The following is a 14804-nucleotide window of genomic DNA, read 5'->3' as shown; positions in this document are numbered from 1 at the left end:
GTACCTGTGACAGTGTATCTAAAACTGCCCCCCAAGCCTTCCCTACCCCTGACCCCTCACCCCGAGTTTTAAGTCCACCCTATTATAGTGCTATAAATAGCAAAGTGACCTCACTTTGCTATATTGAGTCTCTCTCTCACTCTCTCCCTCTCATATCCCTGAACCGCAAAATGCAGTAACAACATTTTCGGTCCTATTGCGTGCATTATGACTCTAATGCAGGCGTTTATGGCAAAATGACTCTGATTTTTAGTGTTATCCAATTAAGGTAGCTGAATAACTTTAGGATAGCCAAAGAGCACTGTATGAGGAACATTGCATTATGTGGATGATCAGATTGCATCAGACAGAATTAATATGATTTGATGTATTGGAAATTTTGGGATTGTATTGAATTGTAAACAACTACCTCCTGTCTAGAATCTTTGTCATGCTATGTGTGTGCAAGAAAATATACAAGATGGTTGGACTCAATTGGAATGAATCCAGTGGTTTTTATTTTTGGAGTTGCACAAGAGTGTGGAATACAGAGGGACCGAGAAGGAGGGTATAACTAAAGCCTCTTCACTTGAGAAATCCTGCCAATTTTATGAGATAATGTAATGCAGGTTACACAGGAAATTTGAAATAAGCTTTATGATTGAATTGCTGTTTGCTTATGGAGGCAATAACACTTAAAGAATTTGCCATCCTGAAGTATCTAGTAGTGTTTGAACAATATATAATATACAACATTGCAAACCATTGCAAAATGTATTGCTAATAATCTTTTTTCCTAAATATTTTTTGTTTCAGAATCTGAATTTCCATGGCTTTCTCTGGTTATCTTTGGGACACTTGGTGGAACTGTTGTGTTACTCTTGATTCTCTTTACTAAACAGAAAAGGTATACTACCCTTGCAGATTACAGTAGCCATTTTTCTTGACCCAAATTGCAAAGAATAACACCCTGATGTTCCAGCAAAGTTTCCCAACCATTGCGCCATGGCACACTGGTGAGCCTTCAGACCTGATCAGGTGTGCCATGGAAAAGTCACCACTACCTGCTGCTCAGAACCAGACCAGAACCTGGGCTCTGCTTTCACCACCTCACAGCAACAAGAGGCACCAGTAGTGGCTCTTCAGCTTGCAGGAGTTCCTTTTTAAGAACATGTGTAATCATGCATACCTCTTCTTCCTAGTTAGAGCATGAGCTCTCCAATGTAGTATTTAATGGGCAGCAGCAGGGCATGAATAGCTGGGCCCTGCTTTGTGCAGCATACACATTGCACACAGGATTTCTTAATCTTCCTTCTCTTGATCCTCCTCTTTTGAGTCTTTCCAGTCTGTCTTTTTCTCCAAGCTGAATGAGACAGGGAGAGTGTTTCTGGATGTGATTCACTCAGAGTACTGAGAGCAGCATAGTGTAGAAACTGTGACTGCCACATGTGGCAGTCAAGGTAACTAACCGAGCTGGCTGCCCGCACCACACTGATGTTCTACTGCAATTGTATTAGTCCTGTGGGAATTCTGCACTACTGCAGAGTGCAGAATTCCCCTCCTGAGAGGTTGCGCACAGTCTGTGCAGAATTTGGCAGGCCCTGGTGTGCCACGAGCGGGCCAGCTACTGCTCACGTCACACTGGGACCTGCTCCTTCTTTGCTGTGAGAGGGATGGCTTCCGCTTGCGGCACACCTGGGCCTGCTTAATTTTTGCCGCGAGCAGGACGGCCTCCTCTTGTGGCAAAGATGGAACAGGCACTGCATGCTGCGAGCAGAGGCCGACCTGCTTGAGGCGAAGAAGGAGCGGGTCCCAGGGTGCTGTGAGCAGAGAACATCCCGCTCGTGGTGAAGATGAAGCAGGCCCAGGCAAACCACAAGCAGAAGCCCTCCTGCTTGTGGCGAAGATGGAGTAGGCCTCAGTGAGTGTGTGTGTGTGTGTGTGTAAGACTGCGAGCCTGAGAGGTAAGAGAGAGCATGTGTGAAGATGCGTGGATGTGGTTGCCAGACAGAGAGAGCCTATGTGAAGAGATTGTGAAGCAGTGTGTATATGTGTAAGAGATTGGGAGCTGGTGTGTGAGAAAAAGGGATTGTGTGTATGTGAGGGTACTTGTTTGTGAGAGAATGTATGAGGGTGTGTATGTGTGTAAGAAAGATAGCCTCTGTGAAGGGATATGTGGGTGTGAGAGGGAGCCCATGTGTGTGTGTGGGGGGGGGGGGGGGGGGGGGGGGGGGGTTGGGCCAGAGAGGGAACCAGTGTGCAGGGGTGTGTGAGATACATAGGTAGTCTGTGTGAGGGTGTATGCATGAGAGAGAAATGGAGTCAGTATTGAAGGGGGGTATCCCCAAAGAGAGGGAGCCTCTATGAGGGGATATGTGTGTGTGTGAGAGGGGGACAGAGGGAGCCTTTGTGAGGGGCAGTATTGAGAGAGGGGTCAAATTCTGGGAGTGGAGATAGGGTGGAAGGCAGGGCCAGTGGAAGCACTAGGCGAACTAGGCCTGGGCCTAGGGCGCCAAGTATTAGGGGGCACCGCAAGCAGTGGTCTCCTGAAGGGAGCTAATGCCCCCGGACGCAGGGAGGCTCATGCGGCCACCAGTGGACCTCATCCCATTGGCGGCTGAGCAGCGACACATAGCACGCAGGCAGATCGGCTGGACCGTGGTGGAGCTCACGTCACCACATCCCGAAGAAAAAGGTCGCGTTCAAGCCTGCAGGTGCTCCTTCTCCTTCCTGCCTGCGCGACCCCGGAAGAAAATGTTGCCGGAGCCGCACAGGCAGGAAGGAGGAGGAGCATCAGCATGTGCAGAAGAGGAGCAGCCGTCGCGGGCAGACACGAATCCCAAGTCGCAGCGGCCCGAGAAGAGGAAGAGGCCCGGTAGCGACCTGTGAAGAGGAGGCCCAGAGGTGAGAGAGAGGCTGAGGGCCTGTAGAGTGTGTATGTGTGCGTGTATGAGATGAGTTGAGAGACTGTGTGTGGGAGTGAGGACCTGAATGTTTGCAGAGACAGCATGTGAGAGCCTCTGTGTGTGTGAGAGAGACAGCATGTGAGAGCCTCTGTGTGTGTGAGACTCAAACAGCATGTGACAGTGAGAGCCTGTGCTTGAGCAAGACAGCATATGGGAGTGAGAGAGAGCTTCTGTGTGTGTGAGACTCAAACAGCATGTGCCAGTGAGAGACTGTGTTTGAATGATTGTATGAGAGAGAGCATGTGACAGTGAGAGCCTGTCTGTGTGTGTGAGAGAGAAAGCACGTGAGAATGAGAACCTGACTGTGTGTTCGAGGGAAAAAGATGGAGAGAAAAGAAATAGAAAAAAAAGACAATATAAAAGGAATTGGCAAAAAAAAATAAGAAAGGGAAGGTGGAAAAAAAAAAGCCTGTGACCAACCAATTAGAAAACTAAGATCAGACAGCAAAGGTAAAAAAAAATAAAAAATTACTTTTTAGTGATTGGCACATGTAATCTTTGGGAATGTGCATGAGTAGCACTTTCTCTATGCGGATCTCACAATGTACGAGATCAGCATGGAGGAAGTGGAAGCCCATGGGGCCTGCACAGAGGAGGCAGCAGAATGGGCTTCAGTGCCAGTAGCAGCAATCGGCGCCTCCCCAATAGCCATGCGGCAGCAGTACCAGTGGCAGCAGAGGAATGAGAGAGGTTCTGAGGTTGCTGGCAAAAGAAAGAGAGGGGCTTCTGCCTTTAGTGTGTGCATGTGTATGAATGGGACTGCCTGGGGGTGTATGTGTGTGAATGCATGGGAGCCTGCCTGGGGGTCAGTTTGTGTTTGTGAGAATGAATGGGAGCTTGCCTGGGTGTGTGTGTGTTTGTGTGGGAGCCAGTGAGTGTGAGAGCATGAGTGTGTATGAGAAAATCCAGGGGAGTAAGAGTTTGTGTGGGGGGAGTGTGTGGAGGGGGAGAGAGTGTCTTAGAGCCTGAGAGTGTGTCAGTGTCTGTGAGAGCGAGAGGTTATGGTGGATATAAGAGCATGAATGTGTATGTATGTGACAGTGTATGTGTGAGAGAGGATAACCTCCTAATCCTCGACAATATCAGGGTGACTGGAAATCCAGAGCTCCCACAGAAGGGGACAGCAGGGGCTTTTTAAAATCCTTATTAGTTTTAATTATTGGATGTTATTTGATATATGTTATTTGATATATACTCCCTCTCCTTTTTCGCTCCTGCTCCATTACCTGCTCCCTGTTTTATGTAATTTCCTCCTTTCTCAAGTTGTATTGTAAACCGGCGTGATGTGCTTGCACGAACACCGGTATATTAAAAGCTATTAAATAAATAAAATAAATAAATAAATATGTGCTGTTTTGAGATATTTTATTGGTGTTTGGGAAATTGTAAAAAATGTATATGATTTTAATTAATAGAAATTCTATTTATCAGTAATTTTAAAATATTCTTTTATTATGGTTTTACTATTATAACTGCTGCTTTATGTTTCTTGATTTTATTTGTTTTATGAGGAATGGTGGTTCTGTTTTTCCATTGTTAATACACAGAGTCTGGCTTCTTGGAGTTTCCATTTCAGTTTTTGTCTAATTTGTGCTTCTTTATTTTGTATTCTGTATTTGGTGAGAGTCTGTCTCTGCTCTGTGTGTGTGACCGTGATGAGAGATTCTGCTAGCATGTAGTGTCTGTATAGGGATCTATAGCAATTGGGTTTGTTTTGTTTCCTCAGAAGGTGGTGTATTGGTATTCTAGGACCCAGTGTAATATTTAACCTTGCTTATTCACAGGTAGGGTTATTGTTGTTTGAGTCCTTGGTGTTATTACTGTTATGTTACAATGGGATTGCAGTATAGATTTTGAGTGTCTTTTTTCTTTGCGAGGTTTTTATTTTCGTTCACAATGTGCCTGGCAGTGGAAGGTGTTTGTGCTGCTGTTACTGTGAGGTGACACCAGAATTTGAAAATATCTTTTAGTATGATGAGCTGTAAAGGAAACATTCAAGCTCCATTGTTTGGAGGAATTTCAGTGGATGCACAGAGTTACAGAACTGGAGGTGCAGGATTTATATGGACATTCTGTCCCTTCCTATAAATTCCAGACTTCACTCTCATAGCCATATAGAATTAGTTGAATGAGGCTATCAAATAATTATATAGTGTGAAACTGGCCAGCTTTTTAAAATTACGCAGAAGACCCTTTGGACTTTTTTATTAACACTTTTGTTTTTGTAACCAATTTTAAAGCAGGATCCATGCTATAGAGGTGGGTGTGATGAAGAAATATCGTTTTGGCTCCCCCCCCCCCAAAAAACAAAATTCTTCTGTCTAGAGATGCCACTGATTTTCTGTGACCTTAAGCATTAGTACAAGAACGTTTAAAGGGGGGGATGCTGGAGAGGCACATAAATGTATTAGCCCTTTATGAGAGTTGTTATTGGTCATGGGGAAGATTTGGTTGTATTACTTTTTTGATTCTGTTTTTGAATTTGCCTTCTTAGTTCGCCGTAGATGCCCTGTCCAATTATAGGTTTGATAAAGTTTATGTGCTCCATTGTTAGAATGATTTTAGTTAATAGGAAAGGTTATTATGGTAGATGAACAGCAGGCTAGCACTTCAGGTGCAAGCTCCTCTGTTGCACTTCTTTGTGCACTTCAAGGGCGCGAACCCACCGGAGACCCTTGGTACGCCAGTGGATGCGAACCATATGGGGCCGCAAGCGGCGGCAAAGAGGAGTGGAGATTTGGTGGGCCGCGAGCAGTGCCCAACCTGCTCGTGACCCAGAAAACCACACAGTCGGGCGTGATCAAGAACAATGTAGGAGTCGGGGCAGAGACCCGGGGGGGGGGGGGGGGGGGGCGCAAGGGAGAAGGCTCGCCTAGGGCGCCTAATCCCCTGGTGGAAGGGATTGAACGTAGATGGGGAGGATAAAGATAGTAGCATGTGGAGGAGTTGGGGCCTGAGAAGGCAAAGTGAAAGGAGACTGGCCAGGGGAGTAGGGAGAAAGGGTGGAAGAAACACTCTTACAGTGAACTTCCAGGGAAATTCTGCTCACAATATTTAAAACTCTGCATCTTTAAGTAATAACTATTTTCTATATTACATTTTAATTACTTAGAGACTGTATTGTATATTGTGTTATTTTGACCAATATAAAGTATGCATAATTTACATTTTTTTATGCGGAGAATTAGTCTCTCCGTGTATTGTAACTGCAGAGTTTTTTCTTTTCACTTGCTACAATTTGTTAATATATTCTCTTGTTTATTTTTTCACCCCCCTGTTAAAATGTAAACCGGCATGATGAGATTTTATCTTGAATGCCGGTATAGAAAAGCACTAAATAAATAAATAAATAAATAAATATCTTTGGCTTCACTGCATATTCCCCAAGTCTATATAACATCTTGCTAAAAGGGCCCAGTATAATCAAAAACTCATACAACAAATACAATACTAAATTTGTGATCCAATTTAAGGACGGCAAGTTCCTTATTATTACAAAAAGATAAACACAAGTTAATCCAAGACAATGCATCTCACTGCAGGTATCATAAAAGTATTTTGCTATGTTGCATTCTTCTGCCACTATAAACTCAAATTTATCTGTCAGACAAACCAAATTCCACCAGGTCTGAACTAGTATATGTCATGGTTCTTCCAGTTGTTAAGAATTATTTTTAAAGCCAAGGATAGCAGTATGTGCAACAATTTTATTTTGTCTTGTGTTGTAGCTTCAGTTTTCCATATAATTTCCAGAGTTGGAGCACCTCATATACCCACTGTGACAATCTTAAATTGAACCTTTTCCAGTATCTGTAAACTGGAGAACATTCAAATATGTGAAAGCCTCCTCTCCATAGTTTGCAAAACCAGCATTTTCCTAGCGTGTAGCCAGATGGACTTAGGACCAGTGGGTTATGTGCTCTTCTGCTGGCAGATGGGAAACGGCATCAGATTTCAAAGCTGATGTCACCCTAGATACACCCCTGCAGTGACCTCAGCTCCTCAGTATCTCTCCATCTCCTAGCAGATGCGGACACTATCACACACACTAGCACAGTGTTAGGAAATCACAGCAAGAAGACAAAATGTACCTTAAGAAGACGAGCCCTGCTCTCCTGCGGTGATACCTAAGGGTCCCTCCCCCAGTTGAGAATTCCTGAGGTGATTTCGATATCCCTCAGAGGTGTGCCTTGGTCTGGTAGCCGGTAACCCCGGTGTGGACTTAGCCCCTAGAGCGGCTGAAAGGCAATGGGTGCACATCTGAGCGTGGCAGTGAAGGTAAAGCCCTCTCCCCCTGCAGCTGGAGACCATCCCGGCATGCGACGGTAAGCGGAAAACTTTAAACTAAGGTCTCCGGGGCTCAGAGTGCCATCCTGATTCCGAATTTCACCCGAGGTAAAACGGAGCACCGATCGGGTTGAGCAGCCTTGATTGGGCTAGGCCCCAGTCCGGTGCAGGGGGTCCGGACACGTGGAGACCCTCGGGGGGCGCCATCTTACGTGTGGGGGCATTGGCGCCATCTTCCCTTCTCGTCCCGCAGTAGGCGCGGGGCAGGCCGGTCAGTCAATGCGCCCAACTTGTGCGTCTTCAACGTAGGCGTGTACACAGCTGCGCGCACAACCGCGAGCATAACTACATGCGTAGCCGCACTTAAAGCTACACACGCGCATTGTGCTCACGCGCATAACTGCGCACACATTGAAGCACATTACCTGTGTGCCTAGACATAGAGGCAATGGCACCGAAGTCCAAGAAGCCCAGAAGGCACTTTTTTTGCACAGCCTGCCACATCAGAGCCACACAGCCTGAACTGGAGTCCTGCCTGTGTCATCATTGCAAAGAAGCCCAGGGGGGACCAAAGGCTGGTCCCTCACTGTCTGAGGATGGGTCCGGAGCTACTACATACGATAGCACCCCGGATCTATGCAACTCCAAAATGGCTTCTCCACAAGAGGGCACCTCAGGGGCCCCTACTTCGACTCCCCCTGGGACTAACATGGACCCAGGAACCTTCTCCTGGTTAGAATTTTTCCAGGGGCTGCAAGCCTTCATTCAGGCGCAATCAGCCCTGGTTGCGACCCGGATTCAACCCCTGCCAGAAGCACAAGATCCTCTCGGCCCTGCTCGGATGCCTCGAAACATGCCTCACCTAACCAAGAATTTCCCTGACAGGGACCCAGACACCTCAGATGATGGTGGCTCTCTGAAAGAAGGAAAAATCCCTCCAGGCCTGGAACCATACAGGACCTTGCTTCGCTTCTTCCACAGGGATGAATTACCAGCCCTTGTTTCCCAGACTCTGAAGACTCTGGGTATTCCAGGCACGGACCCTATGGCAAAACCAAAGAAAAACCCCATCTTGGTGTCCCTTCGTAAAGCCTCATGCTACTTCCCAATGACAGAAGCTATCCAGGAACTGATTGACCTGGAGTGGAATGCCCCGAAGGTCGGGCCTTGGAAGCCTTGTACCCTCTGGAACCAGCAACCAAGGAATGCCTACCGTTTCCGAAAATGGACGCCATGGTCGGTGCCGTCTCAAATCAAACAACCACTCCCGTTGAGGAAGGAGCTGCATTGAAGGATACTCAGGATAGACGATTAGAATCCATCCTTAAGCAGGCCTTCGACGCAACAGCAATGACACTGCAGATTGCTTCCTGCTGTGAGCTGGTGGCACGTTCCTGCATGCTCCTCTCGAGAGAGGCAAATAACTCAGGAATATATACCAGTGAAACGATTGAACCTGTAACAGCCTTTCTGATGGACGCAAGCTCAGATCTGGTGTGTACCTCAGTCAGAGGAGTAGCCTCGGTAGTGGCGGCCAGAAGACAGTTATGGTTGCAGAATTGGTCTGCTGACGCAACCTCTAAAGCGAATCTCACAAGAATGCCCTTTAAAGGATTTCTCTTATTCGGAAGCGAATTGGAGAAGTTAGCCAGCAAGTGGGGCGAATCTCCAGTGCCTCAGCTACTGGAGGACAGGGGTAAAAGATCCCAGCACCCCTTTCCCAGAAGAACTAGGGGCAGAGGCTCTCAATGCTTTCGCCCCTACAGGAACTCACAGTTCCAGGCACCTCGTCCCTCAGGAAGGTCCCAGTCCTTTCGGAACCGACAAACCAAGAGAGGAACAGGCCTGGGGGCAGGCTCCAACTGTGCTCCCCAATGAGAATGGGACAACCCATCCACAGGAAGAGGAAATAGGGGGTCGACTTTCCCTCTTCTATCAATGATGGGTCGAGATCACGGTGGACAAATGGGTACTAAACATTATTCGAGAAGGTTACCCTCTGGAGTTCCACAGCATCCCTCAGGACAAATTTATGATTTCGCCCTGCCATTCCCACACCAAGAGACTGGCAGTGGAAGCCACTCTGACAAGACTACTCAGTCTGAATGCAATAACTCCGGTTCCTATGCCCCAACAAAATACGGGGCGTTATTCCATCTATTTTATCGTCCCCAAAAAAGAAGGATCATTCCGACCCATCTTTGATCTCAAGAACATCAACTGTCATCTGCGGATATTGCACTTCCGCATGGAGACTCTTTGCTCCGTAATAATGTCAGTACAACCAGGAGAGTTCCTAACCTCCTTAGACCTCTCCGAAGCCTACCTTCACATTCCAGTCCATCAAGATCACCAGCGTTTTTTACGCTTTGCGTTACTGGGTCACCATTACCAGTTCTGAGCACTACCCTTCGGACTAGCAACTGCCCCTCGAACATTCTCCAAAATTATGGTGGTCATAGTGGCAACACTGAGGAAGTGCGTGCTCTTGGTACACCCTTACTTAGACGACTGGCTGATCAGGGCAAAGTCTTTGGAAGAAAGCTGACAGGTGACCAGCCGAGTCAAGAACATACTGCAGGAACTCGGTTGGGTCGTGAACACGGCCAAGAGCAGCCCTCTCAGTCACTTAAGAGTACCTGGGGGCCTGTTTCAACACCAAACAGAACAAGGTCTTCCTCCCTCCCCCGAGGAAGAAGAAGCTGATGGAACAATTATGACAATTGATGACTAGTACACGTCCAAGGTATGGGACTATCTTCAAGTCCTCTGGCTCATGGCATCAACCCTGGAGGTCGTTCCATGGTCAAGGGCTCACATGTGACCTCTCCAGTGCTCCTTCCTGTCACGATGAAACCCACTGTCCCAAGATTACTCAATTTGCCTCCAACTCCCAGCAGAGGTACATTCTCAGCTTCAGGGGTGGCTGCAGGAAGACCACCTGGGCAGGGGAGTAAGCCTATCCCCACCGAACTGGATCGTGCTCACCACAGACACAAGCCTATGAACGTGGGGAGCCCACTGACAGGAACTGACGGCCCAGGGACAATGGAACAAGGAAGAGGCAGGATGGAACATAAACCGCCTGAAAACTCAAGCAGTCAGACTAGCATGCCTGCGATTCAGCCACAGGCTCCAAGGGCAAGCGATCCGAGTAATGTCAAGAGAACGCTAGAGCGGTGGCCTACATCAACCGCCAGGGAAGAACCAGAAGCCAGCAGGTGTCTCTGGAAATAGACCCTCTCATGGCATGGGTGGAGGTAAACCTACAAGGGATCTCGGCCTCCCACATCGCAGAGAAAGACAACGTCTCAGCGGACTTCCTCAGCAGAGAAAGCCTGGACCCGGGGGAATGGGCACTGTCGAACAGAGCATTCCAACTGATAGTAAATCGCTGGGGCCTCCCAGCCATGGACCTACTGACCACCTCTCTCAATGCCCAAGTCCCCAGGTTCTTCGGCCAAAGACGAGAGCCGCACACCCAAGGGATCGACACCCTCATCCAGACCTGGCCAGAGGAGGACTTACTGTACGCCTTCCCCCCATGGCCATTACTGGGCAAGATCATCTGCAAGATAAAAAGCCACAGGGGACTAGTTCTACTAGTGGCCCCGGATTGACCAAGATGCCCATGGTACTCAGACATGCAAAGACTCCTTGCGGGGAGCCCTCTGTGCCTACCTCCACACAGGTTCCTTCTCCAGCAGGGCCCGATTCTGCATGAAGATCCATCTCGATTCTCTCTTACGGTTTAGACCATGAGAGGACTCGCCTGAAGAAGCGTGGGTACTCGAAGGCTGTGTGACTCCCTGCTCCGTGCGCGGAAGTTCTCAACATCTCTGGCATACATACGGATCTGGAGAATATTCGAAGCCTGGTGCGAGGACTGCGGGGTTCCCCCGCGTACAGCCAAGATTCCCATGATTCTGGAATTTCTACAGGACGGTATGAAGAAAGGGTTGTCTCTCAACTCCCTCAAGGTTCAAGTAGCAGCCCTCTCCTACTTCAGAGCTGAAGTGAGCGGAATCTATCTGCGCATCCAGACCTGGCCCATTTCCTAAAAGGTGTGAAGCAACTTCGACCACCCCTAAAGTGGCCAGTGCCCCTATGGAACCTCAATTTGGTATTAGACTTTCTAGCGGGGCTTCCTTCAGACCAATGCGCAATCTGTCACTATGCCTCTTAACACTGAAGATGATATTCCTGGTGGCAATATGTTCTGCCCGTCGCATCTCCGAGCTGCAGGCAGTATCCTGTCAGGAACTGTTCTTTAGGTTCACTCCTGGAACGATACAGCTTCGCACCGTCCCCTCCTTTCTACCAAAAGTATTCTCCGAGTTTCATTTGAACCAAGCTATCTCCCTACCATCTCCAGAGGAACATAAGGACTTGGAAGACTACCTCCTTCTTCGTCATCTAAATGTCGGCAGACTCCTGATGCGATACCTGGAACAATCGCTCAGGTGCACAAAACGTATCGCCTGTTTGTACTCCACAGCAGGAAGAATCAAGGCGAAGCTGCCTTGCAAGCGACCATAGCTCGCTGGATTAAGGAAGTAATCAAGGCAGCCTACATAGCGACAGGAAAACCCTTACCCCTACAGGTTAAGGCTCATTCTACTGTCGCCCACCAAGATCTGTTGAGCGGCGTTGTGGTCCTCCCTACACACCTTCTCCAGATTCTACCGCCTGGACGTCTAGGCTAGAGAAGACGCAGCCTTCTCAAGGGCAGTATTAAGTGGACTACGGGCAGCCTCCTGCCCTGTCCGGGAGTAGTTTTTGTACATCCCACTGGTCCTGAGTCCATCTGGCTACACGCTAGGAAATGGAGAAATTACTTATCTGATAATTTTGTTCTCCTTGGTGTAGACAGATGGACTTAGCATCCCGCCCACGGCTGCCCACAGAGAAGGAGGGCCTTGGAAAGAAAACCTCAAGATTGAACAATTATGGGTAAGCCGTTGCCTACCCATCTGCTAGCAGAAGAGCACATAACCCACTGGTCCAGAGTCCATCTGTCTACAGTAAGGAAAACGAAATTATCAGGTAAGTAATTTCTCCATTCCTATCCCCTTCATAAACTCAATGAGGAAGATATTAAGAAAAATCTGGCTGAGTTAGCTAGACAAGACTTATCCAATCAGGACATTCAGTGGCACATCTATACTGCTGAATATGTCCAGATCAGTTCCAAGTTAGCTGGATAAGTTTTATCTGGCTAATTTTAGACCTGCTATCAAGCATGTCTAACTTATCCAGCTAAAATAGCCAGAGAGGTTCAAATATCACTACTTATCCAGCTATGTTAGCTCCTTCCCTTTATATCCATATCCACATTAAAACCAGATGTGATGGAGTATAGTTCCCATGGTATTCACTAATCCGAGGTACACTTTAATGAAAATTACAAAAGAAGAAATTACTACTTACCTGATAATTTACTTTCCTCTAATGAAGGCAGGCCAATCCTCACAAGTGGGTTATGCACCTCTACCAGCAGATGAAGATGGAGTAGAAGCAGCCATCATGGACATATAGCCCTTCCCCAACATCAATCCACCAGTATTCTCTGGAAAAGCTAACCTGTGGACAAACTGATTATACTTGAACATTATTATTAACAATCAATCACTCATGCTTCCAACCAATAGGGAACAATGAGCTGAGACAAAACAATTAACATTCACTATACTGAGAGGCTGGTTAAGATGCTTACCAGTCCTCCAACGAATAGCAGGAACAACACTCTGCAATGTCAGCACCTAAAGGGCGAACCAAAGGCAAAAATCAGCAAGCAAGGGCGGGTCGGGGATTTGCCTGCCTTCCTTAGAGGAAAGGAAATTATCAGGTAACTAGTAATTTCTCCTTCCTCTGCAGTTAGGTAGGCCAATCCCCACAATGGGATGTAACAAAGCTACTCCTGAACAGGACGGGAGACTTCCCACGGTCCAGTCATCACCAACTGCATAAAGGCAGTGTCTTCCCAAGCCCGAATGTCCAAGCAGTAATGCTTGGAAATGGTGTCTAAGGATGACCATGTTGCTGCTTGGCAAATCTCAACAGGAGACAATCAAATCTCTGCCCACAATATTACCTGAGCCCTCATGGAATGCGGTCTAACCTACTTCAGCAAAGGAATCTTGGCATCCATATAGGCAACCATGATGACTTCCTTAACCCAACGGGCTATAGTTACCTGCATTGCTAGTTCACCCTATTTACCTCTACCATGGAGCACAAATAGTCGATCAGATCTCTGGACAGATTTAGTAACTTCCGAGAACTGCATCATATGCAGCTTGACATCAAAGGTATGCAAAAGATGATACTCACTCGTATCTCTATCCCTATCCAATATGGGCAGGGAAATAGACTGATTCAAATGAAACTCAAACTACTTTTGGAAAAAAGGAAGGTACAGTCTGAAGCTGCACTGCCCCTGGAGTCATACGCAGAAAAGGTTCAGCAAGAAATAGCCTGCAGTTCTGAAACCCAACATGCAGAACAGATTGCCACTAGAAAAACTATCTTCAAGGTAAGCAGCTGCAAGGAGTAGCATGCAGTGGCCGTAAAGTAGGACCCACCGAGAAATTCAGGACCAGAATAAGGTTCCACCAAGGCACTGGTAGCCAAAAGGAAAGAAGACGTAGAACCAGAAAACATCTGGATGGAAAAACAAAGATCCACCATTGACTCGCCCCTTATAACAAGCAAGAGCTGCCTCCTCTTGAACCTTCAAGGTGTTAAGGGCCAAGCCTTTACTCAGTCCTTCCTGTAAAAATTCCAAAATTTATGGAATTTCCACTCTGAGAGGCTTACAATCTTACATCTCACACCAGGCCTCAAAAACTTTCCAAACTCTGCTTAGGGCCAGCAAATGTTCTACACCTGAGGCTTAAGTTAAAGTGGAAATCTCTGCAGCAGAATAACCATGCTTCAACAACAGAGCCCTCTCAAGGGCCAAACCTTAAGAAAAATTTGACTGGATTGTCATGTAGAATGGATCCCTGCCACAACAGATCCTTCCAAAGCAGCAGTCTGAGGGGACTGCCCACCAGCAGTCTCTGCAGATCAGCATATCACGGCTTCCATGGCCACCAAAAGTATGTTTTTGGCCTGACTTGCAATCTTCCAAATGATTCTGCCTATCAGAGGCCAGGGCAGGAAGGCATACAAATCCCTGCCCCCTCAGCCACACCTGAACCCAGTGCTTTTGGATCTCTTCTACCACTGAAGAACCACGGAAATTTCACTTTGCCAGACATCACCAGCAAATCTAGATACGGACGATCCCAGCGCTCCACTAAGAGCTGAAAGACTTCATTCGCTAACTTCCACTCTCTTGGGTCCAAGCTCTTCTGCTGAGAAAGTCATCCTTTACATTGTCCTTTCCGGCAGTGTAGGAGCAAATATGTCCAGCAGATGTTGCTCTGCCCACACCATGAGTGCATCTATCTCCTCTGAAACCTGTTGGCATCTGGTTCCACCCTAATGATTGATGTAGGCCACCATCATCACCTTGTTCATCATTATCCTGACTACCCAAGCCTCTAGATGCTCGGTGAATCGCAA

General features: G+C 47.4%; 1 protein-coding gene across 1 annotated transcript in view; it reads left to right on the top strand.

Annotated features, from left to right (window-relative positions):
- GHR (growth hormone receptor) overlaps positions 1 to 14804 on the top strand; it is a 531792-nt gene that overhangs the window by 509354 nt on the left and 7634 nt on the right. The window contains 1 exon segment of the mRNA XM_029578049.1: positions 796 to 886. Within this exon segment, the coding sequence (XP_029433909.1) occupies positions 796 to 886 (91 nt within the window).

Source organism: Rhinatrema bivittatum, chromosome 1, assembly GCF_901001135.1.
Source record: "Rhinatrema bivittatum chromosome 1, aRhiBiv1.1, whole genome shotgun sequence".
NCBI classification, from domain to species: domain Eukaryota; kingdom Metazoa; phylum Chordata; class Amphibia; order Gymnophiona; family Rhinatrematidae; genus Rhinatrema; species Rhinatrema bivittatum.
The sequence above is the reverse complement of the archived record's forward strand: the minus strand, read 5'-3'. Positions and strand labels throughout refer to the sequence as shown.